We start from the raw sequence: 19,523 nt of genomic DNA, 5'->3' as shown, positions 1-19,523 counted from the left end.
AGCCTCCATTCCCCACTTGCCATTTTAACCCCCTCCCACTTTAAGAGCACCTTAAGAACAAAATCTGTGTCTTGGGATATTCCCAGCCTCTAGAACAGGTGCTTAACAGATGTTGAATGAAAGAAAGGCTACACTCAGAAGCTGAACAGCAAGAACAGCTACCATGTATAGAGTGTCTACTGTATGCCAGGTGCTGTGCTACATGCTTTACACTCATTAGTTTGTATGCATTTCACATACAAACTATTTTTATCCAGTATTGTCAGATGAGAAACATTATCCAGCTCAGAGAGATTCTGTAACTTTCCTAGGGTCACAGAGCCTGTCAGTGATTCAATATGGATTTGAATCTAGGTCTAGCAAGCCAAAGGTGACCAGCGTGCCATGGACAAGGCACAGCCGGGATAAGGTCACGTGCTGTGGGTGAGGCCTGGGAGAGGAAACTGGATTTCCAGAAAGCATCGTTTATTACTTTGAATGCTAAGTTGTACTCTGGTTGCAATGTAATAGTTATTTACAGAGCTTTCTCCAGTGCACATGCTGCCTGGAAAGGATAACCTCACATCTTCAGAGAGCCTCCACTGAGGACAGCTGTGGGATGAGGAGGTTTGTAGCTAGATAACTGCATGAAAGTAATTTACAGTTCTTCTTTGATTGATGATCAAAGGCAGGCACAAGTCCTTCCCACCAAAGAGACCAGAACAGAAGAAAAGAGAAAATACAGGGGCCCAAACTAACTAGTTAACACAAGACTTTCTCTATTGTGTGAATTAACGATTTTGAGAGTCCGTTTAGAAGAGGAGGAAACAAAAGCCTACCTTCAGAGCTGCCCCTAACTCACCTGCAGCAGGTGATCTTGCTGCTGGATTTGTGCTTGGAGACAGACTTCTGTTCAGGAGACCACAAGCCTTCAATGCAAAATAATATAAAAAAAGATAGATTGGTTGGAATAAAAAAGAAAAGCAATTAAAAAGAACCGTTGATACACAGAAGATCTCCAGGGCTTTATAGCTAAGTGAAAAAAGCCAATCTTAAACAGTAACATATTGTATGATTCAAATTTATAAATTCTAAAATGACAAAATTATATAGAAATGGAGAACAGGTTAATGGTTACCAGGTACCAGGCGTTAGGGGTAATAGAGGGAAGGGGAGGTAACGGTACCGAGTATCTTTGTGGTGATGGTAATTTCCAGGGGTGATGAAATGACAGAACTATACACATGGACTGTGCCAGACCCAGCTTCCCGATTGTGATACTGTATAGTAGTTACATAGGATGTATCCATGGGGGAAACTGAAGGGTACACAAGACCCCTCTATTATCTTTGCAACTTACTATGAATTTATAATTATTTCAAAACACAAAGAAAAAAGGAAGATAGGTTGGTAAAATTCTACCCAACTTTTCAGAGGTTTTACTCAGTGAAATGGTAACTTCACTGTAAACAACTATTACATTACAACCAATGTATAATTTAGCATTCAAAGCAATAATTTAGCATTTAGCATTCTGGGATCCAGTTTCCTCTTCCGGGTCTCCCCCACAGCATGTGACCTTATCTGGGCTGTGCCTTGTCCCTGGCACACTGGTCACCTTCAGCTTGCTCCCTCTTGCCCCCAGATGCTCTGGCTCAGGGCCCCACCACAAGTGTATGTCCAAGCAATATAAGCAAATTCTACTCTTTGCCTGAGCCATAAAGCATGATCAAAAAGACAAATATAATGCAAAAAATATATTTATATAGCAAGGTGCATTATCAAATTATTTTTTTCCCTTTCCCCTGGTCTGGAATGCCTCCCCCAAACATTTCCACCTGTGTACATGTTACTATGCTCCACTGAGCCTGCCCAGAGCCTCTAGCTGGAAGAAATCCCTCCCTTCTGGGCCTCCCTCAGCAATGCTTACCAGAGCGGGTTCAATATGGTCTAGGTTCAAGCCTTAGTTCCGCCACTTATCGGCTGGATGACCTCCAGTGAGTCACCGCCTGCTCTAACCCCCAATTCTGTTTCATCAGAAGTGATGGAGTGAGGATGAGAATAATACCCTGACTGCAGGGGTTGCCAAAGAGCTCAAATAGGAATTCATTTTTAACCCTTACACAGTGCCTAGCATACTGGAAACAATGAACTATTATTACTTAATATTACATTTTTATAAATTCTACTTTTCCCTGCACCTTGACCATAAGGTCTTTGAGGGCAGGCATTCTGTTTTGTCTTTTTAATCCCCAAAGTAAGCACACAGACCAGTGCTTCACATCGATAAAATGCTATGAACGACAGTCTCATTCCTTTTTATTTATACAATGTACTTTCAAATACATTCTCTCTTTTGAACCTCAGAACTCCATCAGTGAGACAGATGTATGGGAATATATTCATCTAGATAAGGAAAGTGAAACACTGATAGGGATTAGGTCTCTGATTCCTCAATAATGGCTGTTCTGTTGCACCCATTATCTCTTAGCAAGGAAAACAAAACTGAGGAGCTAAAAGTCAGAATTGACCTTGAATAGAGATAACCTATAAGCTTCTGCTCATTTTTCCTCCCTGCCTCGATGGACATTACATTGACCCCTATTCTGTGCTGACACCATGCCAGTGCCATGTGTGGGGCCAGGGTGAATGCCTCAAGGCATTCAACTCCTCGGAGAGGACGGCTACAGCCACTAAACCACTAGTAATGGTGACACACTGCACAAGAAGCACAGTTGAAACGGTGAAGAATTTCACATATCCACAGATGTTGAGGGGCACAGAGGCAAGGACAACTGAACTGTCCTTGCCAAGGTGAGGCAGGGAAGGCTTTCCAGAGGTGGCAACACCAAGTTATGCCTGTGCCTTCCCATCTGTCTTACCATTTCCCTTCCCTGAGCCTTTCTTGTTGTCTCTCAGATAGATTTCTTACCAGACTCAATGTCATTGTTCATGTTCTTTGTTTCAACACAATTTAAAGAATAACTGTCAGCCCCACCACAGCCATTGAAGGGAGAGAAGTAGCATTAACTCTCTTAGGACAAAACCACCACATTCAGCATTGGTTTCAGCATTTTTGAACCAGATTTGCAGTTATTCCAGGACAAGACATCAAGAATCAGAACCTACCGAAGTCATTGGAGGAACAAGATGCAAGCTGGTGGTTAACAGGGTTGTAGGAGACACACTGGATAGAATCATTGTGCCTGGGAAGTAAACAATTATGGATTGTAATGCAGCAAACCACAAATGTTTCAGTGGCTACAACTGAAAATTTTAATGGTGAGCCCTCAGCCTCTCTGACTACACACCACAAGCTCTTATGCAAGTGATCAACAAAAAGCACAGGGATTAATTCTCTTTCTCTTTGATTGCCCCTTACCCACCATTTTCATCTCTTAAACATTGCCCACCCATCAGCCTGGCCCAGCTGAAATGGTACCTCCTCCAGGACTAGTGAGATAACGATATAAAGCACTTAGCCTAGTGCCAACTGCATAGGAAGTGCTTTATTAATGGCTGTTACTCTTATTGTTTTGTGGAGACCTGGAAATACAGGATAGAAGTGCAATGAAGACATTACAGGGTAAGATCTGAAAATATGGCAAATCCTTAGACAACAATGAAAGCTGAGTGAGTCATTTACTGCACATGGCAACTCAGTCTCAGTTTTATTCCTTTACTTCTGGGTAACACCTCACTTATAACTTCACTCATTCATTCATTCATTCATTCAAAGGTTGATTTGTACATCCATGTTCATAGGAGCATTATTCAAAATAGCCCTGAGTGGAAGTAACCCAAGGGTCCACTGATGGCAGATAAATGGATAAGAAAAATGTGGTCTATACATATTCTAGAATATTATTCAGCCTTAAAAAGAAAAAAAATTCTGACACATGCTACAACATGAATGAACCTTGAGGTTATTATGTTAAGTAAAATAAACCAGTCATGAAAGGACAAATACTGTATGATTCCACTTATATGAGGTCCCTAGAGTAGTCAAACTCATAGAGACAGAAAGTAGAATGGTAGTTGCCAGGGGCTGGAGGAGGGTGAATCGGAGTTGTTTAATGGGTATGGAATTTTAGTTTTTCAAGATGAAAATAGTTCTGGATATTTGTTGTACAACAACATGAATGTACTTAATACTACTGAACTGTACACTTAAAAATGGTTAAGATGGTAAATTTTATATTATGTGTATTTTACCACAATTAAAAAGAAAAAAAAATCATTTGTTGAACACCTTCTATAGGCCAGGCATTGTACCAGGGACACAGACAGGGTGAGCAAAAATAGATGTAGTGTCTGCCCTCCTGGAGCTTCCCGGCTAATGGGAGATATCAATCAATCACCAGAATAAATATAAAATTACAACTGTGAGAAATGCCATCAAGGAGACCTGACCAGGTCTACAGGAGCAGGAGAGGCTTCACAGAAGAACATGTGAGCCTGAGAGCTGCAGGGCTGAGCTTCTGCAGTGAGAGAAGCCTAGAGCACACCAACTCCAATTTTCTGGCTGTTGCCACTAGGTAGAGGTGAGGCCATTCCTTGAGAAGGGGACATTGGAAGAGGACAAATTGGGGAAAGATAGAATTTGCAGTGTCAGATTCACTAAATTGAGTATATGAAAACACTAGCCCAATGCTGGCCAAGCTAGTAGTGCTCAAGAAATGTTCATTCACTTATACATTATCCATCCTTTCTATACCCATACATAACTCCATAACTTAATTTCAAGGTCAATAGCAGAGAAAAAAGTTCTTATATCTTTTCTAAGGGGCTTTTACTACAGTCACCCGATAAGATAAGAGTCAAGCTAATAAACCTAAATGGTTACTTACGTATACTTCAGAATGCCTTCCAATTTTGATGTCCATATAATTACACTTTTGTCAGCTGATCCAGAAGCAAAACGCTTACCTAAAAGTATTTTTAAAAAGAAAATTCTCACATTTATTTTAAATCAGCATTTCCCAGTTTTCTTAGAAAACTTGTTCTTTAAGGTACCTAATAAGTATCAGCTGCTTCTCTTCTCTACTCCTTATCAGTACTGAGCAGCAGTACTTTGGAGTCAGGAATTTGGATTTAAATCCTAGTCTGTCTGGCACAGAGTAAACAAAGATGTATTGAGGGCTTACTATCTGCTAGGAATCATGTAATGAGCAAAAGATCAAGTAGTGAGCAAAGCACACATAACCCCACCTTCACATAGTTTAGTGTAGTAGGAAAAATAAGCATTAATTTAAATTAATCCAATACAAATCCAATATGGTAACAAAAGAAATGGGACCTATGAAAGAATAACTAGGGGACCTAATTTAAATGAGGGAAGGCTTCTCTGAGGATGTAATCCTTCAGTTGAGACCTAAAGGTTGAGCAAACTTTAGCCAGGTGCAAAGAGAGGAAAAAGAGCCATCCACATGGATTAGATGTGCAAAGGCTCTGAGGCAGGAAAAGCTTGGCGTGTCTAATGTGCTGATAGGCAGCCAACATGGAACACCAAGGACAAGGGGTGAGGTGGGTGGGGGAGGGGCTTCAGGGCCACAGTTGAGATCTTGCTCTTTATCCCAAAGAAAGGCTTTAAGCAAAAGAATGACAGATGAGATTTCATTTTTATTCTACTTGGGCTTTAGGAAAGAATGGACTGGAGAGACGCAGCATATAACAAGTAATTACTTATTAATTACACTGCTACAAGTTTGCAAGTGCCTAGAAGTGGAGCAGGGTATCATGGCAGCAAACACAACAGGCAGCCCTCACCTACTCCACTTAAGAGATGATGATTTAAGAGGTAAACACAGGCTAGATTTTGTACACCTTGTTAAGGATTTTTAGATTTTATTCTTAGGGCAAGCGGAAGTTGACCTTGGGTAAGTCGCTGTTCTCTGAGCCTCAGTGTCTTCATTTGAAATGTAAACGGATAATAATACCTTCCTCAGAGCCTCCTTGCTGGGGTCAACTCAGACAATATCTGTAAAGCACGTTTCACAACAATTGAAATAGTAGATATTAGGGTGAGCCATATGATATTGCTGCAAATACTATATAAATAGAAGCTGCTTTCATATGTTATTATTTGTCACTCCTCTCCCATCCTGACAGGCATCAGGTGATAAAGAGTGTGGGCTACAGGCTCAGAGTTTGAGTTGGAATTCCCAGTGATGTCACTTACCAGCTGCAGGCTCCGAAACAAGCTACTGAACATTTCCATGTTTCATTTCCTCATTTGGAAAATGGATGCAACAATAGTATTTACCTCAAAGTTGTGGTGAAGATTAAGTGAGATTAAAGAGTTTAAGAAAGTGCTTGGATTAGAATCAGTGCTAAAAATAGCTATTATTATTACTATTATTTCTTCATATTGCCTTGCAATGTTTTTCTTGAACAAAAAAATATAGTTCTTACACACCTTTGTATCATGGTTGCTCATTAAATACTTATTAAAATTTAAAGGAGAAATCAGAAACAAGCAGACTTAAAGAGCAAAACTGTAATTCAGAGTATCTCCATTTCCATATTGAAGGGGAAAAGACCAGTTGAGAGGAATTAAAAGATTTCTTAGTCACTATATGAATGTCATGAAGAGGCAGCATAATATACTAGAAAGAATGAGGTCTCTTGGAAGACCTAGGTCAGGCCCAGCTCTGCATCCCCTGTCACCTGTAATAGCTCCAAGCTTGTTTTCTCATCTGTGAGAGAAGCTGAGAATCCTTTTCCTATCTGCTGCAGAGGGTTATTAGGAGGATCAAATGAGATGCTGTGTGTGATAGGACTCTGCAAAGTGCTGACAAATGCCACTGATGGCAGCTCACACTCTGACATCCTCAAGGTCCTTAATGGTGTGCAGGTCAAAGAGCCCCAAGGCTTATGAATTCCAGAATTCCCACAGGTTTCCACACAGTATTACTCTGAACTAGAACACAAACACGCACATAAAAGAAAAAAAAGCATGACTACTGTGGCATAGCACACCTAACTATGAGGCAAAAATTAGTGCTGTCTTTGCCACTAACCTTAGCAAGTCATCTGACTGTTCTCTCTCTTTATGTAGGTCTAAAATGAAGACATTGGGCCAGATCAGTCTGAAACTGTATGCACAAAATTGTATGTATACATGAAGTATGTGCATTTTTCTAGAAAAGGGTCTACAGCTTTCACTGGATCCCCAGAGGGGTCTATCATCCAGAAGTTAAAAACCTGGAGTCTGAATGATCTCCAAGGCTCATTAAAGCACTATAACACTCTGATTCTGTGACTTCTAAGCAGTGGTCACAGAATATTATCTTTAATATTACATTCATTAGATACATGAGGAAAGTGAGACTCAGAAAGATTCAACATCTCAAAATCGCAGAGCTTTTGTGGTTGAAACTTGGAACTATCTCATTCCAAATTCCTCCCACTAACTCCATGCTGTGGGTAACATGGATTTATTTTTAATTTTCAATATCAATTTTGTACACTCATTCTCTCACCCACCACCTCTCCTCTTTCTCACCCCACTTGGTGCCCCAACTCCTATAATCTTTAACCCCACCAGAACCTACTACCTCTCCACTGCCCCTCATCCCCTGCAGTCCTCTCACCCTTCATTACTTAGCCAACAGTTCAAGGTCAATGTATATAATCACTCCTTTGCATACATCCTCAGCTCCTTTGCCCTTATTTCATCTTCAGAGGTGCCTGCAAACCCACAACTCTGGTTAAATCCAACTTTCCACTTCCTCTGCCCTTGCACCTATGCAGCTCAAAGTGGTAGAAAAAAAGACAGTAATCACACTAACTATTCTCACTTTCAATTCATGATCACCAGCTTCAAGCAGGTCCTTCATGTCACTAGGGATCTCACCATACCTCCCAGGTCCATTCACTCAGCCACAATCTTAAGGGGTGATTTTCTATTTCCTTTCTCCTCAACTTTCTCACATCTCCTTCCCCATCCTCACTCTCAGGTGATATTGCTTCCTATTTCACTGAAAAAAATGGAACAGAATTTCTATTAGATTCCTACTACCATATACACCTACCTACCAGCTCCTGCAGTGACATCCTCTACCTTCTCACCATGCCCTGTCTATGTCCTAGGTCTCATCTTCTCTTGCCCACTTGACAATTCTGTTCTGGCAATTCCCTCCCCTCTCTCTCACAGCATCGACTTTTCTCAAATCCAACGTGTCTAGAACTGAACTCCTGATCTCCACTGTAAGTTTCTCTACCTGCAGCCTTCCCCATCTCAGTGAAGGGCCAATTCCATCCTTCCAGTCCCTTAAGTCAAAAACCTTGGAGTCGCCTGATTCCTTTCTTCACACCCCACATCTGATCTGTCAGGCAATCCTTCAAACTATATCCAGAATCTGACTACTTCTCACTACTTCTTCTACAACCAGAGGTCTAAGTCCTTATCACTAGTATTATAAAACTTGCCTGGATAATACTTCCTCGCTCATCTCCCTGCCCCAATCCTCTATTTTGCAGACTGTTTCCAACACAGCAACTAGAGGGATTCTTTTAAAATACAAGTCAGATCAGATTACTCCTCTGCTCAGAACTCTTTAGTAGTTCCCCATTTTCACTGAGAACCAAAGTTAAAGTCCTTATGACTATTGACATGATCTGGCCACCCCATACCTATTACCTCTCTACCCTCATTCCCTAATGCTCCCCTTGATTTTCTCTGCCCCAGCCCCTGGAAGGCACACTCCCACCTGAGAGCCTTTGCAATGGTTCCTCCCTCTGCAAGGAGCTCTCTTCTCCCAGACGTTCACCATCAGAATCTCACTACCTTCCCACTTTTAAGTCTTGGCTCATCATATCTAGCTCAATAAGCCCACCCTCTCTACCCTATTCAATACTATAACCCAATCCCCTACCCTACTCAACACTCTCAATCTTCCTATTCTGCCCTACTTTTTCTTCTTCATTAACACTTATCATCTTCTAACACTGTTTAATTTACTGATTTACCATGTATATTACAATCATCCCTCATACTTTCTCGCCCTCTTTTCCTTTCCCCACAGACTCATAAGGGCAGAGATCTTTGTCTATTCTGTTCTCTGAAGCATCTCAAGCAGCTAGAACAGTGCTTGGCACATAGATGGCCTTCAACAAATATTTATTGAATTGAATGAATTAATTGAAGTCTAAGAGACTTAACTATCTCCTGTACCTACAAGTTGTACTTGAAGTTCCTATAAAAAATTAAAGAGTGACTAAGGAGAAAAATGAAAGCTATGAGGCCATTACAGAGACTGTAAACCCCAAACAGTTTCTTACCATCCTTCGCATATGCCACACAGTACACAGTATCTTTGTGTCCCTTTAGGGGTTGAAGTAAGGTGCCATCAGAGGTATCATAAACCTGGCAAGAAAGAGACAAGAGTACGGATTATCCACATGGCATCCATTAGTTAGAATTTCTACAGGTTGCTGCTATTTTTGTTTTAATAACAAAACATTTGTCAATATTCTAAATGTGTATCAAGTAAAAACTATACTGAGAAACCAGAAAGAATGTGGCTTAAAGTTGGGAAATCCAAGAAGTTGAGGTCCCAATCCTGTGCATTTTATGACCAGGAACATACCATTATTCCTTGAGAAACCAAAATTCACTCTGTGATACTTCTCTACAAACTTCTCTCATTCTTATGTGAATTTGGACATATTACCATTTGAGCTAGGCTCTCTCAGATAAAGCCAGCACATAGAAGAGCCACCTACACCATGGTTAAATTTCAATGCTAGCCCTGGCCCTAATATCAACTCATAGAGGATGTTTCATACTTGCTACCAAGAGTTCAAAAGTCACAGACCTGAACTCTGTCTGGGTTTGCAAATCAAAGGGCATGTCATAAAACTTAGCTGTAAAGTGGATTTAGGATATTTAACAGCTGTGTAACACCTATAACTATGTGGAGATGTAAAAAACACACCATCTGAGAAATCAAGGCAAACCTCTCCAAAAATGGTTAGTGTTGGAGAAAATAGTGTTGGAAAAAAAATTTTAAAAAAACACCTAAAAGGATATGGACTGTTTACTCTGGAGAGAAGTCTGCAGAACAATTTAACCATGATTTTAAGATTACATAGTTACCATACAGAGAATGGAGATCAGTCAGTCTGCATATCTAGAGACAACAGAGCAAGAGGAAGTTGATTTACGCAGGAGGAAGGAGAGACCATACAAAGGTTTTTAGGTCAAACATAAAGAGTTCTCTGAAAATTACTTTTATACACTGGGATAGGTTCCAGAGGGAGATTATATTCTTTGAAAACATGAAAAATAGGACAGCATCCATATGGAATTGTTTAGGTAGGCCAGTGCCTAAAAGTTAGGGTCAGGCTATCTGGCTTCTCATGGAGGGAGTCTCATTCACTCATGTTGCTTAAATTTTTCAGGGAGACGAAATGTGAACTGACACCAGCCCAGTTTCAAAGGCATTTTGATTAATTGTTTTCAACCTTTTATGGGTGTCTCAAGGTAAAAAGGGAAAGATTAATGACTCCAAAGGAGGTATTGTTCACAGGTTCCTATCTGATAGACAGTTTACTTACCTGTTTTAAATAGCTCATTTCCTTCCCTATTAAAAAGTAATGACTGGTTTTTCCGCCCTTGCCTTTTTTTATCTCAAAAAAGAGTCAAATTTCAGAGTACTTACAAGAGGGAGAGGGAAAAAAAGCACTCAAAAAGGAAACTCAGACAAAATCTTACCAGTAATCTGTTTCCTGCAGCCAAAATCAGTTGGGTTCCATCAGGCTTAAATGCAAGGTCATATATACTAAACAGAAGACAAGACAAGACAAAAGGATAATTAAAAACGAAAATGATGAGGTCTGCTAATGGTCAGAAAAGTAAACTTTACTTCCATTATTAAAACACTGCTACTATATGAGAGAGAAAAATAATGGCTAAGAATTGCATTTGGTTGCAAATTCCATTCAACCACCACACCTTGGCAGCCCACTCAGTCACAATCCACTGGGTAGTTAGCTCTATGTCCTAGTTTCCACTTGTCCAGAAGCCAGATGCCAGATATAATTCAAATGTTCAACAGTTGAGGACACTAATTCTCCTAATAATACCATAAAAGATAGACAACCTGAGAGAACGTGTGAGGGCTAGTAAATTCACATCTGTGAAAAAATTGGTCCTTTATTGAAATAGCATAACTATTTCCAATTAATCGGATACTTATTGAATGCCTCTGAGGTGCTAGGCACTAACATACAAAATTCTTAAATCATAATCCTTCCCTGCCCTTAAAGAAATGACCATCCAGGGGGAAGATGTAACTCAGACACATTCACAAAGAACTACTATATGTGATCAATTCTAAAGTACACATTTTCACATCTCCGAGGTTGGGATTTTTCTTATCATTGATGACGTGTCAATTTAACTGACCTCTTAGATGAAATACAGAATAACACTGTGGTAAAACCTTTAAGAGATACATTAGAGCACATAAGATTCAGAAGGGGAAGATAACAGTATTCTGATTTGGAAAGAGGATTAGAAAAATCTTCATGAAGAAAACAGTATTTGAAAAAGGTAGGGCTTTTGAGACACACAGGAGATTAGGTAGGTGTAGCATTTCAGGCAGAGGAAACAAAAGCAAAGACATGAAGGGGGAAATAGTAAATAATCTCATTTGATTGAAACATCTGGCTATGTGCAAGGCAGTAGGGAACGATAAGGCAAGAAAAACAGGCTGGAGCCATATTACAAAGATTCGTGAATGCCCCAGATAGAGGGTTTCATTAGTTCAGGTGACTCTAGTAAGAATGTGTCGGGCAGCACTGCCAACACAGTCTATTGCCAAAGTTTAGCAGGGGATAAATTTACATGGTACCTGTCAGTAATCTAAAAATATACACCACTGGTAACAGTACTTGGAGCATTTACCACAGAGAGATCCCACGCTGAATTCTTCAAATGCATTATTTTGTTTCATCCTCACAAGAATTCTATGAGGTAGGAATTATTACTTGATCTTGCAGTTGAGGACACCATGGCTCAGAGGGGTCAAGTACCTTGCCCAATATCATACAACCAGCAAGTGAAAGGGCCAGAATTTCAACTTGGGTCAAACTCTAGAGTTTATGCTATATTGCCTTTCACTCTCTTAAATTATTTTCAAGTGTGACACATCTCTGTTACTCTTAATGTTTTAATAATAACAGTAGTTAACATTTATTGAGCACATTTATTTATTATGTGCTAAGTACAGTTTAAAAGCTTTACATGCATTGACTCACTCCTCACAACAGCCTTACACCTATTTTGCAGATAAGAAAACTAAGGCAAGAGACATTAAACAACTTGCCCCAAAATTGCTACTGAGTGAAGGTGGAGCCAGAATTCAAATCCAGACAGTCTGTCTTGGAAGCCCATACTTTAACCATTATGTTTTGTAGCCTTCATTAGCATTACTATTAGCATATGTCATAGATGACAAAATAATTAGCAAGTTTCCATACTTTACCAACAGCAAAAAAAAAAAAAAAAAAGGAGGGGCAGTATTATCACCCACTCAAGACATTACATGTAGAATTCAAAAGGTTTCTACATAGGTTCCATTGACTTCAGAAGATTCCTTTAACAAAAATAATTCTTCACATATATTCAACAGTTAAGAGCCGTTAAAGAGTATAAACTTACATTATCTCATTTGATCCTGTGATAACATAAAGCAGTAGACAGGCCAGATACTACTGGCCCATTTTTATCAATGAAGAAACTAACGTACAAAAGCAAGTCATTTGTCTGATGTCGCATAGCTGGTTGATGGAGAAGATGAGACAAGCATGATTGTTATTCCCTTTCCAGTTGGGCATCCCTCTTGATAGAAGCAACACAGACCCTGAGTTCTTCAGTTTCCTCACTGTTATGTAGTAATAGACTTGGCCTTCTTGTTTCTCAGGCTTTCTTTTCTGAGTCTAGGGGGAAATGTACTTGGTGCATTTCACACTTTGAGGAGAAGTTGGGTGATAGATTGGAAAGTAGAGGGGAGCTGGGGCCAGAAGAGCTGACCTCCTGTCTGTGCTTTTGTCTTCACCTACAAAACAAAAAAGCTGTGTACAAGCCAGTCTTGCACAAAGCACCTGACACCTGTGGGTTGTATAATGAGGTATTTTTGGAGGGGGTCTGCATCTCTCTTTTATAGTCATCCTTGGATATGCAGCTCCCTTTCTGTCTTGTACATAACTGAGCTCGTCAAAGTGGTTCCTGGTGACCTCTTCTTCAAAATGATCATTTTGGGTTGAATTATCAGCAAATCATTTCTGAGCATCTCGTTTAGGCCAAGCCTTAAGGCATCTTTCTCTCAGATGTGAAAATTCATTTTCTCTAAATTTCTTGAAATTTGCCTTCCTAAAATATAACATAATATCTGATTTACCCCAATCGAAATTCTTACTGTACTTAGAATCTGTACAATTCAATTTAGCTCTGAATTATATAATTTTACATATGTTATACTGTTTCAGATACCATCTTGTGCCCTTAACTATAGTCACGCAACTTGAGGGTAATGACCTTGTTTTAGACATTTGTGGACCCATGTGCATGGCACTGTCCCAGATACATAAAGAATAATAAACAAACTGACAAGATTTTATCTTGAACTACTCAGACTTTAATGAGATCCCAGACACTCAGAATGGGAAAAATCCTAGATCTTGTCATATAGTCTTACCTCCCCTACCAGGGCAAGAATTCCCCATAGATGACCATTCAGCCTCTGCTTGAACACTTCTAGGGCTGGGGAGCTCACCCATCTACGGGCAGTCTATTGTACTGTTGGATGACTCTCTCTCCCACCCTGCCCCCTTTTATGAAAAAAAACAAACAAACAAAAAAAACATGGTCAAATTCCATTTCAGAGAGACAGACGGTAAGTCCTACAAATTGTCCTCCGCCAACCCTATGCTCACTGTCAACTGAAGTCTTAAGGTGCCTCTCTAAAACCTGCACGATCTGACCCAGCCCCACTTACTTGCTTTGGTATCTTAGGCAAATTATGTCACTTTGTTAAGTCTAGTTTCTTCATCTTAAGTGGGGTAACAATTCCAACCTCAAAGGTTGTTGTAGAGATTAAACAAAATAACACATGTAAACGGTCTGGCCTACAGCAAGCACTCAGTAAATACTAGCTGGTGTGAATGGAGGGTTATAGAAGATGAAGGCCTAAAATAAAGTGGGCTTGCTAAACAAGGCATCACAGTAGGATTGAACCTAGAGCAGTGCTTTTCAGGGAGAAAATGAGGGAGTTCAGAGAAGAATTAAGAGCATTTGGGAAGGAAGGGCTTTTGGATAGGAAAATGGAGTATTCAGCTGAACTGAAAAGCATAAATTTAAACGTTAGCAATTGGAGGTGAGGGTAAGTAGGACCAACTAGTTCACAATTTGATGTAGAAGATAATTGGGAGTCACTCTAGGTTTATGAGAAGTAGAGTAACAGATCACAGCGGCAGGACTCAAAAAAGAATTTCTGCTGATATGTGAAGGTTACGTTGGTTTGGTTGTGGAAGACTAATCTTTGATATCTGGGAATTTTTTTTAGTTCTAATATCCATTTCTTATAGTTTTTTTTTTTCTTTTGTCTCCTTCTGGGCTATAAGCTGGCATGTGTAGCTGCCATCAGGATTGCTGGTCTACAGAACTCATGCAGCTCCTAATCTAACAGGTTGTTTCAAATTTGTCATGAACCCAAATCAAATAACCAATCTTCATTCATTGTTTATTCACTCATCCATTCATTATATCTATCCATCTATCCATCAAATAATCACAATAACCACTGATTTGACTAGGCTCTGGAATAATCTGGAAATGACTAAAACATAGCTTTTAAAGAGTTTATAAACTTCTAGAATAAACAGATTCACAAATAACTCTTCCACAGATTGTAAGTATCACAAAAAAAGGAATGAATAAAATTCTACACCATCGGTTGAAAACTGGGAGCAAATCAGGCTGTATTTGGCCAGCAAATGTTTTGTTTGGGCCACATGATCCTTTATTCTGGTTTTTTGTTTGTTTGTTTGTTTGTTTGGGGTTTTTTGCTTGTTTTAAGAAAGGTTCCAACATTTAAACATTAGGGCATTTTACATAAAAACCCAGATTCCTAGTGTCTGATGAAAATAGGAAGATCTGAGCACACAAGACCAAATTCCTGCAGGGTGGTAATTGGCAGGATCTGAGCAGTAGCTGCCCCTTTTAGGCAGAGCATGAGCTCTCCAGTTTGCCACACTCTTTGCCATTCCCTATTACTCTCTAACATCAGATCCAAATGTTCAGTTGCCAGTTATCATCAGCCAGTGCTGTGAAGTACTTTTATAAAAGAGTTAAGAAAAAAGTAAAAAAGGAATTTTTTAAGACAAATCTCTATTAAAAGTAGAAGCGGTAAGTGCTCACTTTGGCAGCACATATACTAAAATTGGAACAATACAGAGAAGATTAGCATGGCCCCTGCACAAGGATGACACGTAAATTCGTGAAGCATTCCGTATTTTTGAACTACAATAGTAAGTACGCTGAATATGAGAACATCCCTTTGATGTGACTGATAAGGAAAATGAAGGGCCATGACACCATTTTCAGCAGGCTCCAAACGAAATCTATGGCCAAGAAGAATCTCAGGAGTCATTGGACATGATTTCCTGAATTCCGGCTACAAAGAAGAGCTAAATGTTGCTTCATCATGGTGGGATAGAACATGTGACGCCTTGATTTGAACTAAATAAAGCTATTACACCACCACCAACAACAACAACAAAAACAAAGTAGAAGTGGTAAGCTATGTGTTTCAAGAAAAGTGGGATATAGAAGAATACTCCTAGAGAAAACAGACAATTCTTTGTGTTTAAGATGCAAATAAACATCTCCCATTTATGTTGCCTGCCTGACTCCTGCAGGCATTTGAGTATGTAACTTCTGTAATAAAAATAAAAATTAATGTAGTGGCTAAAACCACTGGCTTTGGAGTGAGAAAGACCTGAGCTTGAAAGCTGGCTCCAGCAACGACTCACTGTGTGACCTTAGCAAATTAATTACCCTCTCTGTGCTTTACTCTCCTCATATGTAAAATAGAGGTAATTATAGTACCGACCTCAGAGGGCTGTTGTGAGGTGGCAGTGAGACTGAAGATATGAAGTTCTTAGCCAGTGCCTGGCACATAGTAAGTGTTAGCTATTATTAGTGTAGAGTACAAAAGAGAGAGCGACCATCTCCAAAGGGAGCCTTACAGGATGTTCAGGATTTCAATGTGAGATAAGGAAAAAAGGCATGCTTTTTTCACACAGAAAGACCTAAGAAAAGACATAGAGGGAATGGCTAATATCCTGTTCCAGTGGTCAAAACTTCACAATGAAGCTGAAAAGAGCATGTAGGAAGATTTTGAAAGTCAGGCTAAAGAGAACTATCCAGTAAGTTAGTATTTCACAAAATGTATCACTATTTGATGGATTTAGGTGATAAAAATGGATTAGGACATTAAATAACATTGAATCACAAGGTAAGAAAGTCATTCTCTTTCAAAATTTCTAATTAAGCATGGGAAAATGGCTCAGTTTGATGCTATTCATCTCAAGCACATCTCTGATCATACTTGCTAAATCTCCAGTTCCAGACAGTAGACCACGAGCTTAAAAGCTTCCTAACAACAGTAGCTAGCTACAACTTATTAACACTCTTTTGTTTCTCCTTTCTTTAAGTTTTACAGTTATCTTATTATAGCAAGTGATATTGATTTTTAAATATGGAGCAATAAAGTTTCCTTGTAAAATCATAAAATGTAAAATCCTAACCAAGTGTAAATAAAGGAGACAATTTAGAGAAAAATGTCAAGTAAATAAGACTATGGGTAATATGTGGATATGGCAAAAATTGGAGAAATATCGTTGTGGCTGTAAGATGAGCACGGGATGGATTATAAGGGAGCGACAAGATCAGATTTTGATTATGTGTGAAACCGCATCCACAGGCCACTGCCTCACGCGTGGTACATCCCTTTGCCCCCTCTCCAGGTCTCAGTTTCTCTGCCCGTAAAGGGGTGGGAGGGCGACCTTACAGTCGCCTAGACCCAGGGTTCTGTGCCCTCAGCCTAGGCCGCAGTCCCGTTGCCCTTGGCAACCACAAGAATCCACACGATGGCTCCCGCCACCCCCGCCAGAGCTCGGCCTCCCACTCCTCCCGAACTGCCCTGCTCCTCACCACTGCTCGGCTTTATCTCTCCACGTCAACACGGCCCTCATCGCGGCTTCACTCACGCCTCGGGCCCCTCCTCCCAGCCTCAGCAACAGGGCCCTCTCCACAAGCCACTTTGGCTACCTGCGCTACCCCTGGCAACGCACATGCGCAGTGAGCTACGCGCGAGGCAGAGTTCCGAGTGCGCATGTCTAAAGGGAGGGCTCATAAAGGCGCAAAAGCGAAGTTGGAAGGCGCGTGCGATTGGTCGGAATGAGCGGGGGGCGGTGCGTCTTCTTCCACAAGGGACTCGATTGGCTGAGCTGTGGCCGACTGGACGGCCGGAAAGCGCCTGCGGAGTCTGTCAGGCTTACCCTGCCCTTAGCTTTAGATTTCGGCCTGATGCTGAGCTGAAGAAGTTTTCACATCTAATTCTGCTCCACATCCACGGCGTCGCATCCTGTCGGCCGATTGGTGCAGCAGGAGCCCGCTTGAGGGGTCACGACTGTGATGGAGAGTCCGAGCCTGGGGAACTGTGAAGCTGCCCCCTCGGTCACCTCCAGTGAGCGCCTAGTCCCAGAGCGGCCGTGTGACCTCCGGCAAGTTATTACCCCCTTGCAATCTTCACTTTCACCACCTGTAAAATGGGAGAGGGGGCCTAAAATGCGGATGGGCCTTTCTAACCTAAAGTCAATAGAGACCTCAAGGCGCAAGGGTTAGTTACTAGGAGTTAAGGGGAGCTCAGGTACTATTCCAGTGGGGTTAGCCTTGGGTGCTCCCGACTTTCCTTACCCGAAATGACAAAGGAGCTGGAGGGAGCAGGGAAGTGGTGCAAGGAAAGGTCTCCTTGGGTTGGAGGATCTTAGGAAGGCATTGGAGGAGATGTCATGTTTCGCAGCCCGGGGCGCCCCCAAAATGGGTCCTATGAGAGATAACAGGAAGCTACATTCATGTATTGAGTAGTTGTATATGTGCGATCTGGGGCGAAGATGATACTTTTCTTTAAAAATCGAATTCTCAGAATTTTAAAAGAGATGTTACCTCCTTTTTACAGATTAAGAAAGACGTTGAGAAGTTAAGTACCTTGGGTCACACAGCTAGTAAATGCAGAGCTGGGATTTGAACCCAGTCTAATGACTTTATAGTTTTTTCTCTTTTCATCAGGTTTGTTTCCTTATCTCTAAATTTGTGAACTATATAATTTCTCAAGATCCACCGAACTCCCCCAAATTATTTAACCTCAAATTACATCAGAAGACCTTGATTTTATTTCTAGTTACTAGCTCTCAGTTTCCCTATTTGTAGAAAAGAAGTTGGGTTAGACATCTTGATGGATCCATCCAATTTTTAAAATGTGCGATTTAATGATTAAGATACATTCTACTGAAGTTTTTCAATAATAATAGTACAGGCAGAGAAGAATTAGACCGATATTTAGTAGATCTGAGTTCTGGTATCAGCTCTGAAAGTAACTTAATCTTCCTGTCATTCAATTTATCAATAAAATTAGACAAATCCTTATCCTACCAAGAATATAAGAGATTTGAAAATTCTTTGTCATAAATTATTTACCTTCTGAAGGGTTACAGCATCTGATGAAAGTGATAGACACTCTCCCCTAGAAAAATGCACATATATATATAAATTTTGCCTCACTTATTTGAAGAAGAGGAGGGTGCCTCACTAACTCCTTTAAGCAGTTTTTTTAAAACTTATGCCAGGTGTCACTAGAAATCTTTATAATAGTCTTATTCAATGATTAATAAAAAAGTTTCTAGCAAGTACCTTGAGCTTTTCATTGTGCAGAGATTTCTAACCTTTTTTAACTCATGTTGAAGGATAGGAAGATGTTGGAGGGCAGGAAGATACTACCATAAGACTGGTCGATACCGATTATAATCTGTCCCATAACCCAAATAGTCTGTGTGGTTCCTGCTCTGTCATGGATTGAAATTGAATAGGCACAGTAAAATAAATTTTAAATGAGCTAATTATTTGTACTTTGTTTTCTCAGAAAGGAAGATGTTGCTGTGGGGTCAGAAAGAGTAGAAGATGAGAAACAAATGGTCATAAAAAGTAGCAGTGAGTGTAATACCCTACTACAAGAACCCATTACTGCTTCTCAGTTTGGTGGTACTGAAATGACAGAATGCCATAAGTCTGTCCCATGTGGATGGAAAAGAGTTGTGAAGCAAAGGGTATCTGGAAAAACAGCAGGAAGATATGATGTATATTTTATCAGGTGAGTATGCAAGGTGGTAAATTTGTCTGGACAGGTAATGGGAAAGCATAGCAGGTATCTTGACTTTTTTCTATTTTTACCATGAAACCTTTATCAATTCTACTC

The 19,523-nt window shown here is 40.3% G+C and overlaps 2 protein-coding genes and 1 non-coding gene across 8 annotated transcripts in view; 2 read left to right on the top strand and 1 right to left on the bottom strand.

Moving 5' to 3' along the window:
* The window catches only part of IFT122 (intraflagellar transport 122), a 66,865-nt gene extending 49,503 nt beyond the window's left edge, over positions 1–17,362 (bottom strand). For both annotated transcript variants that reach the window (XM_006917644.3, XM_006917645.3), the window contains exons 1-6: positions 17,204–17,362; positions 10,700–10,766; positions 9,265–9,349; positions 4,830–4,908; positions 3,109–3,185; positions 842–908 (exon numbers count right to left, since the gene is read on the bottom strand). In XM_006917644.3, coding sequence (XP_006917706.2) covers positions 842–908; positions 3,109–3,185; positions 4,830–4,908; positions 9,265–9,349; positions 10,700–10,766; positions 17,204–17,244 — 416 coding nt within the window. In that variant the 5' untranslated portion in view covers positions 17,245–17,362. The remainder of the gene's footprint in view (positions 1–841; positions 909–3,108; positions 3,186–4,829; positions 4,909–9,264; positions 9,350–10,699; positions 10,767–17,203) is intronic.
* LOC112484481 lies at positions 15,399–15,505 on the top strand. Its single transcript, XR_003048020.1, has one exon. It is a non-coding gene; the product is annotated as a U6 spliceosomal RNA (small nuclear RNA).
* A 138-nt stretch (positions 17,363–17,500) lies between the features above and the next one.
* The window catches only part of MBD4 (methyl-CpG binding domain 4, DNA glycosylase), a 28,546-nt gene continuing 26,523 nt past the window's right edge, over positions 17,501–19,523 (top strand). For 2 of the 5 annotated variants that reach the window (XM_015593821.2, XM_015593820.2), the window contains exon 1: positions 19,195–19,418. Coding sequence is in view for 3 of the 5 variants with exons in the window: in XM_015593832.2 (XP_015449318.1) it covers positions 17,687–17,775; positions 19,191–19,418 (317 nt within the window). In the remaining 2 variants the exon portion in view is untranslated. Of the gene's footprint in view, positions 17,776–19,190; positions 19,419–19,523 lie in introns of those variants that run through there. The other 3 variants (XM_015593832.2, XM_015593833.2, XM_006917643.3) reach the window with 3 other exon arrangements.

Source organism: Pteropus alecto, unplaced genomic scaffold (genome assembly GCF_000325575.1).
Source record: "Pteropus alecto unplaced genomic scaffold, ASM32557v1 scaffold75, whole genome shotgun sequence".
Taxonomy (NCBI): domain Eukaryota; kingdom Metazoa; phylum Chordata; class Mammalia; order Chiroptera; family Pteropodidae; genus Pteropus; species Pteropus alecto.
Note: the sequence above shows the minus strand (reverse complement) of the source record. Positions and strands in the feature narration are given on the sequence as shown.